The sequence below is a fragment of the Dama dama genome, chromosome 5, assembly GCF_033118175.1.
Source record: "Dama dama isolate Ldn47 chromosome 5, ASM3311817v1, whole genome shotgun sequence".
Classification (NCBI taxonomy): domain Eukaryota; kingdom Metazoa; phylum Chordata; class Mammalia; order Artiodactyla; family Cervidae; genus Dama; species Dama dama.
The window spans coordinates 31,797,908-31,813,380 of NC_083685.1; the positions used below are offsets into that span (position 1 = coordinate 31,797,908).

At 36.3% G+C, this 15,473-nt stretch overlaps 1 protein-coding gene across 1 annotated transcript in view; it reads left to right on the forward strand.

The window, feature by feature from the left end:
* RXFP1 (relaxin family peptide receptor 1) overlaps positions 1 to 12,750 on the forward strand; it is a 90,063-nt gene extending 77,313 nt beyond the window's left edge. The window contains exons 17-18 of the mRNA XM_061140705.1: positions 373 to 591; positions 11,215 to 12,750. Of these exons, the coding sequence (XP_060996688.1) occupies positions 373 to 591; positions 11,215 to 11,516 (521 nt within the window). The 3' untranslated portion in view covers positions 11,517 to 12,750. The remainder of the gene's footprint in view (positions 1 to 372; positions 592 to 11,214) is intronic.
* The last annotated feature ends 2,723 nt before the right edge of the window (positions 12,751 to 15,473 follow it).

The following is a 15,473-nucleotide window of genomic DNA, read 5'->3' on the forward strand; positions in this document are numbered from 1 at the left end:
AGTAGCAACACAGGTCTTTGGCTTGGGAGTAGACAAGTGTTTCCTTTTGAAAAAATATTCTCAAAGTATAATTTAAAGTAACTGAATTACACAAAAATAGATTAATTTAATAAGCCCAGGATATTCACTGAATCACTATAATCGCTACAATCTAATTTTAATATGTCATTTTAAAATTAAACATTTCATCATCCTTATAACTGCAACAATATTTAAATTTTTTAATTCATGATTTTTGCACCTTAGTAATTCTTATGAAGAACAAAAAACACATTGTGGTCTTTGCCTTCTCCTTTATAATAACAGCTAAAGATTTGTTTGTTTTGAAAGAATGCTCATATTTATTAATAATAATCTTTGTGTTCTTAATAGGTATTAACTTGGCAGCCTTTATCATCATAGTGTTTTCCTATGGAAGCATGTTTTACAGCATTCATCAAAGTGCCGTAACAGCAAATGAAGTACAGAATCAAGTTAGAAAAGAAATGATCCTTGCCAAACGGTTTTTCTTTATTGTATTTACTGATGCATTATGCTGGATACCCATCTTTGTACTGAAATTTCTCTCATTGCTTCAGGTAGAAATACCAGGTACAAATTTTTTCTTCCTATAATGAAATAATAAATCTGTTTCTACAGAATTCCTCTAGAAGGGTATTAAGATCTCTAACAGTAACTCATTTCAAGAATCATAAGTTAGAGTTACATGTAGTTAAAGCTCTGTTCATTGATCAAATGTTTACTAGGAGAAAGGTGCCTGGTTCTTTTTTTCCTAAGCCGTTCCCTTTTATTTTTAGATTAATGTTATTTACTTGTAAATTAAATTTTTTCTTAAATGAAGTGAGAACTGGGTTCAATTCCTGGATCAGAAAGATCCTCTGGAGAAGGAAATGGCCACCCACTACAGTATTCTTGCCTGGAGAATTCCATGGACAGAGGGGCCTGGAGAGCTTCAGTCCATGGGGCCACAAAGAATTGGACATGACTGAGTGACTAACACTTTCTTAAATGAAATAGTTTTCTTTTTAAAATTTTTATTGTGTTGAAGTGTAGTTGACTTACAATATTACATTAGTTTCAGGTATATGACATAGCAATTCAGCATTTTTACAGATTACACAACATGCAAAATAAATACAAAATATTGACTATATTACCTGTACTATTCAATACATCTCTGTGACTTATTTATTTTATAACTGATAGTTCATCTCTTTTAATATTGTTCACCTATTTTTTCCTACCCCCAGCCCTCTCCTCCGTGGTTACCACTAGCTTATTCTCTGTATCCATGAGCCTGTTTTTGTTTTGTTATATTTACTTGCTTTTTTTATTTTTTAGATTCAACATATAAGTGAAAACATACAATATTTGTTTTTCTCTGACTTATTTTACTATGCATAATACCATCCAGGGCCATCCATGTTATTACAAGTGGCAAGATTTAATTATTTTTTATTAAGATTGAGTAATATTCCATTGTGTTTATATACCACATCTTTTTTATTCATTCATCTATCAGTGGCCTTTTAAGTTGCTTCCATTATCATGGCTATTGAGAATAGTACTGGAATGAACATTGGGATAAGTAAATCTTCTTGGATTAGTGTTTTCATTTTCTTTGGATATATACCAAGGAGTGGAATTTCTGGATTGTATAGTAGTTCTATTTTTAATTTTTTGAGGAACTTCCATACTATTTTACATTGTGGCTACACCAATTTATAGGTCTGAACTTCCGTGGTGGCTCAGACGGTAAAGCGTCTGCCTGCAATGTGGGAGACCTGGGTTCAGTCCCTGGGTCAGGAAGATCCCCTGGAGAAGGCATGGCAACCCATTCCAGTATTCTTGTCTGGAAGATTCCATGGACTGAGGAGCCTGGTAGGCTGCAGTCCATGGGGTCGCAAAGAGTCAGACATGACTGAGCGACCTCACTTGCTGTTCACTACACCAATTTATATTCCTATCAACAGTGTACAAGGGTTTCCTCTTCTCCACATCCTCACCAACATTTGTTATTTCTTGTCTTTTTGGTGATAGCCATTATGACAGGTGTGAGGTGATATCTCACAGTGGTTTTGATTTGCGTTTCTCTGATGATTAGTGTTGTTGATCATCTTTTCATGTGCCTGTTGCTGCTACTGCTAAGTCGCTTCAGTCGCGTCCGACTCTGTGAGACGCCATAGACGGCAGCCCACCAGGCTCTGCCGTCCCTGGGATTCTCCAGACAAGAACACTGGAGTGGGTTGCCAGTTCCTTCTCCAATGCATGGAAGTGAAAAGTGAAAGTGAAGTCACTCAGTCGTGTCCAACTCTTAGCGACCCCACGGACTGCAGTCTACCAGGCTCCTCCATCCATGGAATTTTCCAGGCAAGAGTACTAGAGCGGGGTACCATTGCCTTCTCCCATGTGGCTGTTGACCATCCATAAGTCTTCTTTGGAAAAATGACTATTCAGGTCTTCTTCCTATTTTTTAAACATATTTTTTTATATTGAGTTTTATTTGTTGTTTATGTATCTTGGACATTACCCCTTGTCAGTCACGTCTCTTGCAAGTATCTTCTCCCATTCAGTAGTTGTCTTTAATTTTGTCAATGGCTTCTTTTACTGTGCAGAAGTTTTTTTAGTTTAATCAGGTCTCATTTGTTTATTTTTTGTTTCCCTTGGCTGAGGAAATAGAAACCAAAAAATATTGCTAACACTAATGTCAAAGAGTCTATTGCATATGTTTTCTTCCAGTTTTACAGCTTTAGGTCTGACATTTAAGGTTTTAATCCATTTTGAATTTATTTTTGTATAAGGTATAATGTGATGTTCTACTTTTATTCTTTTCAGTGTAGCTGTGCACCTTTTCCAACAACCGCTTATTGTAGAGACTGCCTTTTTCACATTCTATATTCCTGCCTCCTTTGTCATACAATAACTAACCATAAATGTGTGGGTTTATTTTGGGGCTCTCTATTCTGTTCCATTGAATGTCTTTGTTTTGTGCTAGTGCCATAGTGTTTTTTAAAAATTATGTATTTATTTTTGGCTTTTCTGGGTCCTTGTTGTAGTGCATGGGCTTTTCATGCATGGGCTCTTCATTGCTGTGCATGGGCTTTCTCTAGTTGCAATGAACAGGGGCTACTCTCTAGTTGCTGTGTATAGGCTTCTTCTCATTGAGGTGGCTTCTGTGTTGTGGAGCATGGGCTCTAGGGCATGCAGGCTTAGTAATGGTGGTGCCTGGGCTTAGCTGCTCCATGGCATGTGGGATCTTAGTTCCTGAATTAGGGATTGAAACAATGTCCCCTGCCTTAGCAGGTAGATTCTTTTATTTTTTAATTTATTTGTCTGTGCCAAGTCCTAGTGCAGCATGCAAACTCTTGGTTGCAGCATGTGGGATCTAATTCTCAGGCCGACTGCATTGGGAGCTCAGAATCTTAACCCATGGACCACCAGGGAAGTCCAGCAGGTAGATTCTTAATCACTGTAGTATCAGGAAAGTTCTCATGCTGTTTTGATTATGGCAGCTTTGTAGTATAGTCGGAAGTCATGAAGTATGATACTTCCACTTCTGTTCCTCTTTCTCAAGGTTGCTTTAGCTATTTGGGATCTTTTCTGGTTCCATATGAATTTTAGTATTCTTTGTTCTAATTCTGTGAAAAACGTCATGGGTATTTGGATAGGAATTGCATTGAATCTATAGATGCACTGAGTAGTATGGACATTTTGGCAATATTAATTCTTCCAATCCATGAAAATGGTGTATCTTTCCTTGTATTTGTATTATCTTCAATTTTTTTCATCACTGTCTTCCAATTTTCAGAATACAGGTCTTTCACTTCATTGTTAGATTATTCCTAGGTATTTTATTCTTTTTGATTTGAGTGTAAGTGGAATGGTTTTCTTGACTTCATGTTCTGATAGTTCATAATTGGTATATAAAAATATACACCTGGTCCTGGACCTTTTTGGGGAGTTTTTTAATCACAGATTCAATTTCAGTACTTGTAATTGGTCTGTTCATATTTTCTATTCCTTCCTAGTTCAGTCTTGAGAGATTGTATCTTTCTAAGTACTTGTCTGTTTCTTCTAGGTTGTCTGCTTTATTGGCATATTGTTTTTCATAGTAGTTTTATGATCTTTGTATTTCTATGATGTCAGTTGTAACTTCTTTTTCATTTCTGCTTTATTGATTTGGACCCTCTCCCTTGTTTTTTTCTGAGTCTGGTTAAAGAATTATTGATTGTGTTTATCTTTTCCAAGAACCAGCTTTTAGTTTCACTGATCTTCTCTATTGTATTTTTAGTCTCTATTTCATTTATTTCTGCTCTGTTCTTTATGATTCATTTCCTTCTACTAATTTTGAATTTTGTTTGTTCTTTTTTCCATAGATCCTGTAGGTGCAAAGTTAGGTTGTTTATTTGAGATTTTTCTTATTTCCTGAGGTAAACTTGTATTGCTGGGCTTCCCAGGTGGATCAGTGGTAAAGAAACTGTCTGCTAATGCAGGAGAAAGTGAAGTCGCTCAGTCGTGTCCGACTCTTCGAGACCCCACGGACTGTAATCCACCAGGCTCCTCAGTCCATGGGATTTTTCAGGCAAGAATACTGGAGTGCATTGCCATTTCCTTCTCCAGGGGATCTTCCAGACCCAGGGATCGAACCTGGGTCTCCCACATTGTAGGCAGATGCTTTACCGTCTGAGCTACTAGGGAAGCCATGGGTTCAATCCCTTGGTCAGGAAGATCCTCTGGAGAAGGAAATGGCAACCCACTTCAATATTCTTGCCTGGTAAATCCCATGGACAGAGAAGCCTGGCAGGCTACAGTTCATGGGGTCACAAACAGTCAGATACAACTTAGCAACTAAACAACAACAACAAAGCTTATGTTGATATAGCCTGTCTTCTTAGAGCTGTTTTTGATGCATCCCAGAGATTTTAGATCATCTTGTTTAAATATACATTTGTCTTTAGGTATTTTTTTCTACTTCCTCTTTGATTTCTTCAGTGATCTGTTGGCTGTTTAGTAGCATATTGTTTAGCCTCCATGTGTCTTTTGCAGGTTTTTTCTTATAGTTGATTTCTAGTCTCATAGCATCATAGTCAGAAAAGATACTTGATATGATTTCAGTGTTCTTAAATTTACTGAGGCTCATTTTGTGGCCTAGCACATGATCTGCAGAATGTTCCATGTACACTTAAAAAAAAAGTATATTCTGCTTTCAGATGAAATTATATATATATATATAATATATACATATATATTATATACATATTATATATAAAGTCAATTAACTTCATTTGGTCTCGTGTGTCACTTGGGCCAGTATTTCCATATTGATTTTCTGTCTGGAATATCTGCTCATTGATGTGAGATTTTAAAATCCCCTACTATTATTGTGTTGATTTCTGCCTTTATGTTAATATTTGCCTTATATATTTAGATGATTCTATATTGGATGCATATGTATATATAATTGTTCTATGTTCTTCTTGATTTGGTCCCTTCATTATTAGGTAGTAAAAGTCTTTGTCTCTTGTAACAGTCTTCATTTTAAAGTCATTTTGTCTGATATAAATATTGCTACTCTGGCTCTCTTTTGATTTCCATTTGCATGGAATACCTTTTTCCATATTTCTTCCTGATTCGTTCTTAAAAGATTTTATGTTTCTAGGAGTTTATCCATTTCTTGTAGATGGCCCAGTTTGTTGGTATATAACTGCTAGTAGTCTTCTCTGATGATTGTTTGTACTTATATGATATCAACTGTAACTACTTTGTCATTTCTAATTTTATTCATTTTGATTCCTCTCTTTTTTCTTGATGAGTCCAGCTAAAGATCTATCAACATTTTTTTCAAAAACAAACTCTTAATTTCACTGTTCTTTTCTATTATTTTTAGTCTCTATTTCATTTCTTTCTTCTCTGATCTTTATTACTTCCTTCTTTCCACTAACTTAGGCCTATGTTTGTTCTTTTTCTGGTTCCTTTAATTAGAAAGTTAGGTTGTCTATTTGGATTTTTTTCTTTCTTGAGGTAGCGATGAATCACTATATAAACTTTCCTCTTAGAACTGCATTTGCTGTAGCCCCTAGATTCTGGAGGGTTGTATTTCTATTTTCATTCATCTTAAGATATTTTTATATCCTCTTTGATTTCTTTGTTGACCCATCAGGTTTTTAGTAGCTTGTTGTTTAGTCTACACATTTGTGTTTTTCCAGTTTCTTCCTGTAATTGGTTTCTAGTTTCATACTATTGTGGTTGGAAAAGATGCTTGATATGATTTAAGTCTTATTAAATTTATTAAGACTTGTTTTGTGGCCTAGCATGTGATTTGTCCTAGAAAAGGTTATTTGCACATTTGAAAAGATTATTTATCTGCTGTTTTTAATGGAATATTCTGTAGATATTATTAAGTCCATCTGATATAATGTGTTGCTTAAAGCCACTGTTTCCTTACTGATTTTCTGTCTGGATGATATAGCCATTGATGTGAGTGGGGTATTAAAGTCCCTTACTATCTTGTGATACTGTCAATTTCTCCCTTTTTGTCTGATAATATTTGCTTTATATATTTAGGTGCTTCTGTGTTAGGTATATATGTGTTTACAAATGTTATATCCTCTTCTTGGGTTTACCACTTTTCATTATACAAGTGCCCTTCTTTGTTTTTGGTCTCAGACTTCTCTTTAAAGTCTATTTTGTCTGATATGTATATTGTTAACCCAGCTTTCTTTTCATCTGCATGGAATATCTTTTTGCATCTCTTCATTTTCCTTATGTGTGACTCTTTGTTCTGAATTGACTCTCTTGTAGATAGCATACAGATGCTGCTTGTTTTTTGTGTTTTTTTTTTTGACAGGTTGTAATTTTATTTTTATTTTATTTATTTATTTATTTTTTTATTTATTTTTTCAGTGGGTTTTGTCATACATTGACACGAACCAGCAATAGATTTACACGTATTCCCCATCCCGATCCCCCCTCCCACCTCCCTCTCCACCCGATTCCTCTGGGTCTTCCCAGTGCACCAGGCTCGAGCACTTGTCTCATGCATCCCACCTGGGCTGGTGACCTGTTTCACCATAGATAGTATACATGCTGTTCTTTCGCAACATCCCACCCTCATCTTCTCCCACAGAGTTCAAAAGTCTGTTCTGTACTTCTGTGTCTCTTTTTCTGTTTTGCATATAGGGTTGTCGTTACCATCTTTCTAAATTCCATATATATGTGTTAGTATGCTGTAATGTTCTTTATCTTTCTGGCTTACTTCACTCTGTATAATGGGCTCCAGTTTCATCCATCTCATTAGAACTGGTTCAAATGAATTCTTTTTAACAGCTGAGTAATATTCCATGGTGTATATGTACCACAGCTTCCTTATCCATTCATCTGCTGATGGGCATCTAGGTTGCTTCCATGTCCTGGCTATTATAAACAGTGCTGCGATGAACATTGGGGTGCACGTGTCTCTTTCAGATCTGGTTTCCTCAGTGTGTATGCCCAGAAGTGGTATTGCTGGGTCATATGGCTGCTTGTTTTTTAATCCATTCAGTCACCCTATATCTTTTTTCTGAAGCCTTTAGCCCATTTATATTTAAAGTGATTATTGGTAATTATGTACTTATTTCCATTTTGCTACTTGTTTTCTGGTTGTTTTTATAGATTTCCTTTTTGTCTTTTCACATCTATCCTTGATTTTCTTTAGTGTTGTGTTTGGATTCCTTTCCCTTTTTGTGTGTGTGTGTGTATCTATTGTTGGTTTATGGTTTAGTTTCATATATATATGTGTGTGTGTATATACATATATATATACTTTTTATTCTACATTTTATTATTTCCCTGTGAAGTTTCAATTTGATATCTATTTTATAGCATTAACTGTTTAAGTTATACTTGATCTTTATTTTACAACTTTTGTCTTTTAATCTTCATACTAGTTCTTTTAAATAGTTGATCCACTGCCTTTTCTATATATTTACATTTATCCATAAGATTTTTTTCCTCATATATATTATTTTTTATTGCAGCCTTCTTTTTTCACTTGGAGAAATCCCTTTAACTGTTCTTGTAAGGCTGGCTTAGTAGTGATGAACTTTTAAATTTTTTTCTTTTGGGGAAACTCTTTAGTGCTCTTTCAATTCTGAATGATAGCATTGCCAGGTACAGTATCCTTGGTTATAGGTATTTTTCCTTCAGCACTTTTAATACATCATGCCACTCCCTTCTGGTCTGCAAATTTCTGCTGAAAAATCAACTTGTAGGCAGGTCTTTGTCTTTCTCTTGCTGCCTGTATCTTTAACTCCTGCCATTTTAATTATAGTATGCCTTAGTGTGGATCTCTTTGAGTTCATTTTGTTTGGGACTTTATGTGCTTCCTGGATCTGGATATCTGATTCCTTCTTCAGGTAAGGGAAGTTTTCAGCCATTATTTAATCAAATACATTTTCCCCTTTTCTCTCTCTTTTCACTTTCTGGAGCACTTATAATGCAAATATTCGTATACTTGTTGTCTCAGAAGTCCTTTAAACTATCCTCATTTTTTAAAATTATTTTTTCTTCTTGCTACTCTAATTGGATGATTTACCCTATTCTGTCTTCCAAGTTCTTCTGTATCACCTAATGTACCATTGATATCCTCTAGTGTATTAACGGCTCAAATAAATTACACTTGGTGTGTTGAAATTCTAATAATTCCATGCTCGAGATGACCAGAAAGGAACACAGATCAAGATGATTATCAAGTAATTGCTTCATTTCTTCTAGAACATAAGAAATTTTTATTCCTGGAATACATAGCAATTTAAGGAACATTACCCCAGAGTGTGAGAGATGATAAAGCACTCTTGATATTTCAAAATAAGGTGCACCATACTCATTAGGACGATTGTTCTCAAAAACAGAAAATAGTAAGTACTGGTGAGGATGTGGAGAAATTAGAACTCTTGTACTGGTAGAATGTAAAATGGCACAGCTGCTATAGAAAACACTATGGTGGTTCCTCAAAAAATTAAACATAGAATTCCCATGGGACCCAGAATTTTACTACTGAATATATACCCAAAAGAACTGATTATGGGAACCATAAATTCATACACCCAAGTTCAAGGCAGCATTATTCACAGAAGCCAAAATGTGGAAATGAAACAACCCAAGTGTCCATCACTGGATGAATGCTTAAACCAAATATGCTATATACACACAGAGGATTATTATTCAGCCTTTAAAGGGAGGAAATTCTGATACATGCTACAATATGGATACATTATGAAGACATTATGCTACTGAAACAAGCCAGTCACAAAAGGACAAATACTGTATGATTCCGCTTATAGGAGATAACTAGTGTAATCAAATTCACAAAGACAGAAATTTTGTGAATGGCGTTGTCAGGGATTAAGGGGAAGAAGGTATGGAGGATTATTGTTTAAAGGCACAGAGTTTCAGTGTGGAAAGATGAAAAAGGTTTGGAAATGGATGGTGGTGATGGTTCCACAACAATCTGAACGTAGTTAATGCCACTGAACTGTACACTTAGAAATGGTTAAAATGGAAATTTTTATGTTATGTATAATTACCACAATAAAAATGTATAAAAATCCTGTTAACTGTTTGCATATTGCAATGTGCACTCACACTTTAAAAATTTATAAACATACAATTTTAATTTTGCTTTTTCCCATGGTTAGTGGTGATAGTGCCTTACATTTTACAAGTAGAAGAGGGAACATAGCATAAATTAAATCATAAAGAAAATATGAGTATTTGGTAGTTGCATATATACTACAGTAATTTTAAGATAAATTTAGCCAAAGATATTTTTACTGAAATAAATATCTAGTCAAAAGCCTAAAAATGCATACCAGTTTTTCAAACCAGATAAATAGCAGAAATATATTAAGGATAAGCCTATATATTCTAAGAAATACTACACGCACTACCTGGTAATTAAAACACTTGCAAAGATATGATTTAAATACTAAACAATATTGTTTTTCCTAAAATTGAATCATATCAGAGTAATATGTAATCACCTGGTTAAAAAAAAAAAAAACGTTTCTAGCTACTAGAATTCTTTTGTTGTTTGTATTCAGGAAGTTACTTAGCCCGAAACCTGTTTCTTGAAATGTCAGTTCAGTTCAGTCGCTCAGTTGTGTCCGACTCTTTGCGACCCCATGGACTGCAACACACCAGGCTTTCCTGTCCACCACCAACTCCCGGAGCTGACTCAAACTCATGTCCATTGGGTCGGTGATGCCATCCAACCATCTCATCCTCTGTCGTCCCCTACTCCTCCTGCCTTCAATCTTTCCCAGTGTTAAGGTCTTTTCCAGTGAGTCAGTTCTTCGTATCAGGTGGCCAAATTATTGGAGTTTCAGCTTCAGCATCAGTCCTTTCAATGAATATTCAGGACTAATTTCCTTTAGGATGGACTGGTTGGATCTCCTTGCAGTCCAAGGGACGCTCAAGAGTCTTGTTCAACACCACAGTTCAAAAGCATCAATTCTTCGGCGCTCAGCTTTCTTTATACTCCAACTCTCATATCCACACAAGACTACTGGAAAAACCATGACCTTGACTAGACAGACCTTTGTTGACAAAGTAATGTCTCTGTTTTTTAATATGCTTTCTAGGTTGGTCATAACTTTCCTTCCAAGGAGTAAGCGTCTTTTAATTTCATGGCTGCAATCACCACCTGCAGTGATTTTGGAGCCCCCCAAAATAAAGTCAGCCACTGTTTCCGCTGTTTCCCCATCTATTTCCCATGAAGTGATGGGACCGGATGCCATGCTGTTAGTTTTCTGAATGTTGGGTTTTAAGCCAACTTTTTCACTCTCCTCTTTCACCTTCATCAAGAGGCTCTTTAGTTCTTCTTCACTTTCTGCCATAAGGGTGGTGTCATCTGCATATCTGAGGTTATTGATATTTCTCCTGGCAATCTTGATTTCAGCTTGTGCTTCATCCAGCCCAGCATTTCACATGATGTACTCTGCATATAAGTTAAATAAGCAGGGTGACAATATACAGGGTGGAATGTCAGCACCCCCTCAAATACTAGCACCCTGGAAAAACATCCTGGAACTACATGTCGACTTGGTATTTAATTATGTGACATGGCGGGAGGGGAATTAAGACTAAAAAGACAGCTAGGGGAGAACTAAGAAAAAGATATTTACATACCTTGTAAACATCCACAAAAACTCAACAAACTTCATTTTTCTCTTCCAGGTACCATAACCTCTTGGGCAGTGATTTTTATTCTGCCTATCAACAGTGCTTTGAACCCAATTCTCTATACTCTTACCACAAGACCATTCAAAGAAATGATCCATCAGTTCTGGTATAACTACAGACAGAGAAGATCTATAGACAGCAAAGGAAGTCAGAAGACATATGATCCGTCATTCATCTGGGTAGAAATGTGGCCCATGCAGGAGATGCCCTCTGAGTTAATGGAGCCAGTTCTTTTCGCAGACCCCTCTAAATTATCACTTATTTCTCAATCAACTAGACTCAACTCCTATTCATAACTGACAGATACCAATTTCTACACAGAGAATACTGTGAGATGTTTCATGATGGATTTATGAGTTTAAACTAAATGCCACAAAATAATTTATAATAATGGCTAAAATCAATTCACTTAGAAGGACATGAGGTTATTTGGGAGAAATCAAAATGACTGATGCCTGTGTAAAGGGAAATAAATTATATTGATAATGTGTATGTATTAGTACATATTTTGATAGGAAATTAAGAGAAATATATTTCAGAAAGGCTCATTTGTTCTATTAGCATGCATTTATTGAGTACCCACTATGTGCATGGCACTGTGATAAATTCCTGGGAGCAAATAGTAAAAAATCTTGTCAATTTGCAATGTTAAATTGTATAACTACAAGAATATATTAATACAAAGTGCACCTGCAACTCTTAATCTAAGGTACAGCTTTGCCTGTCTTGAAAACATAAGGATCGTGGACACTTTTAAATAAAAGTTTAATGTTTTCTAATAATCAATATACTAACATCAGAGAAAATGTCTCATTACTGGAAAATGCAAATATTTTATTTTAAGAACTCATTTTACCTCTCTTCGAGTCTTCATACACTTGAGAGGCAATACACATTTATTCCTATGGAAAAAAAGGTGCTCTGATAATAGCTCAAAACAGCACCTTTCTATCAATTTCCAGCCCAGTTGTCTTTTTGCTTTATATGATCACCATTATATGAGATTGTAAAAAGGTGATAGAAGTATTGCAAAGGAATGAATCAGAAAAGCTAGAATGAAATCAGTGGAATAGAACCGAGAGTACAGAAAAAACCCTCATATTTACAGTCAATTAATGTTCAACAGATATACTAAGATAATCAAATGGGGAAAGAACAGTCTTATCAATAAATGATGCCAGTACAACTGGATATTACCATGCAAAAGAATGTAGTTGGACCCCTACTTTATACTATATATAAAAATTTACTCAAAACAGATCAATGATATAAACATAAATCACTTAGAAGAAAATATATGGGAAATCTTCAGAACCTTGGCTTTGACAGTGGATTTTTAGATATAACATGAAAAGTATGAGTAAGAAAAGGAAAAAATGGATAAACTGGATTTCAACTAAATCAAACACTTTTGTGCATCAAAGAACAGAAACAAACACAATAAAAAGACAACCTTCCAGAATGAAAGGACATTTTTACAAATCACATATCTGAGAAATATATAAAGAACTCCAAAATATATAAAGAACTCTTACAACTCAACAAAAGACAAGCAACTCAATTTTTCAAATGGTCAAAGGACTTGAATAGATATTTCTTCAAAGAAGATATACAAATGGCCAATAAGCATGTCCAGTATCACTAATCATTAGGAAAATACAAATCAAAACCACAATAAGATAACACTACGTCTACTAGGGGATTACAATTTTTTTTTTAAAAATGGAAAATAACAAGCATTGGCAAGGATATGGCGACTAAACTCTTTCTACATTGCTGGTTTTATTTGTGCATGCATGCTTAGTCATGTCCGACTCTGTGACCCCATGGACTGTAGCCCGCCAGGCTCCTCTGTCCATGGCATTCTCCAGGCAACACTACTGGAGTGGGTTGCCATGCCCTCCTCAAGAGGATCTTCCTGACCCAGGGGTCGAACCTGCATTTCCTGAGTCTCCTGAATTGCAGGCAGATTTTGTACCCCTGAGCCACCTGAGAATCCCCTACATTGCTGGTGGGAATGTAAAATGATGAAGTCACTGTAGAAAACCATTTGGTTGTTCCTCAAAAGTTTATCAGAGAATTCCCATATGATTCAGCAATTTCACTCTTGAGTATAAACCCAAAAGAAAACAGGACTCAGATACTTGTTTGTAAATACTCATCATAGCATTATTCATAGTTGCGAAAAGATAGGAGCAACCCAAGTGCCCATCAGCTGATGAACAGATAACAAAATGTGGTGTACACACACAATGGAATATTATCCAGCCACAAAAAGGAATGAATTCTGACACATGCTAGAACATAATGTGAAATAAGCCAGACACAAAAAGTTGAAATAACTATATGATTCCACTTACATGAAATACCTAGAATAAGCAAATTCAGACAGAAAGTAGATCAGAGGTTACCAGGGTAGAGGGGTTGGAGAGATGATATCTGAGAAGTACAGGGTAACTTCTTGGGCAAAAACAAGTTCTAAAGGCTTCCCTGGTGGTCCAGTGGTTAAGAATCCACCTCCAATGCAGGGAACATGGATTTGATCCCTGCTCTGGGAAGACCCCACATGTTGTGGGGCAACTAGGCCTGTATGTCATCATTACTGAAGCCATAGATGAGTCCTTTCTGTTCGCACATACTGCTGCTGCTGCTGCTAAGTTGCTTTAGTCGTGTCTGACTCTGTGCGACCCCATGGACAGCAGCCCATCAGGCTCCTCCATCCACAGAATTCTCTAGGCAAGAATACTGGAGTGGGTTGCCATTGCCTTCTCCATTCTTACATGAAATAACACAAATACACTTTTTACATAAGAATGTCATACTTTCAACAAAAATATATATATTTACATATGCAAAGAGATTATAAGGAATTGGCTCATGAGATTATGGGGGCTGGCAAATCCAACAACCTGCAAAGCCAGTATCCCAGTTCAAGTCCAAAGGCCAGAAGATACTGTAGAACCAGGAAAAGCCAATGGTCTGGTTCAAAGGTCATCAGGCAGGAAGGTCCATGGTTCTACTGATTGCATGAGGCCCACCCACATTATGGAGGGCAATCTGTTTTATGCAGTCTACTAACTGAATTGTTAATTTCATCCAAAAACACCCTCACACAAATACCCTGAATGTTTGACAAAACATATGGGTACCCTGTGATCCAGTCAAGTTGACACATAAACTATCACATATGGGGAAACTAAGTAAAATCACAGCCTCGAATATTAATAAGATTAACCAAGAGATAGGTAGCAAAAAAAAAAAGAGAGAGAGAGAGATAGGTAGCAAGGCATAGTATAAACAAGCATATTAGTTTTGTTGTTGGAGACCCTCAGGCAAATTATTTCACCTCAGCCTGTTTTCTATTCTATGCTGCTAAGTCACTTGAGTCGTGTCCGACTCTGTGCGACCCCATAGACGGCAGCCCACCAGGCTCCCCCGTCCCTGGGATTCTCCAGGCAAGAACACTGGAGTGGGTTGCCATTTCCTTCTCCAATGCATGGAAGTGAAAAGTGAAAGTGAAGTTGCTCGGTCGTGTCCAACTCTCAGCGACCCCATGAACTGCAGTCCACCAGGCTCCATCCATGGGATTTTCCAGGCAAAAGTACTGGAGTGGGGTGCCATTGCCTTCTATTCTATAGATAGGAATAATATCACTTTCCTCAAAGAGCTAATATGGTTACATGAAATAATGTTTATAAACCTAACATTGTTTGGCATATATTTCATGCTCAGAATTTTTGAAACTAAAGACACTATTTTAATACTAAAAATTCCATTTTACTGACGTCATCCTCTTGAGGCTCTTAAAAGTTTACATCAGTCAGAACATTAAGTTGTCCTCTGAGGTTTATGTAGATTTGGCAATGAACTACTAAGTTTAAAAATTTTTTGTCTTTAAGAAAATGTTTATGTTTTGACCTCCTTCCCCATCTCTCCCATGAAGCAGAGCAAAAAGAAATATAAAAAGGGATGAATTTTTTTTAAGTCACTCTTGAAAATAAGATGAACTTCTCCGTGGGCCACACATGGCAATAGAACCTGTGAGCAAAGCTGAGCTGTGGGCCTGTGGACTCCAAACTATAGCAGCTACGAGTTTTGCAAGAGTAATTAAGTGTCCTCAGAAGGCCCACTGCCTGAAACTGGGGGTTAACCCAAGCAAATGGCAATTAAATAAAATTAGAAATCAATTAACATGATTTTTCTACCTTAGAAAAACATATGTTGGGGGGTGGGGCAGGCAGGGAGAGGAACTC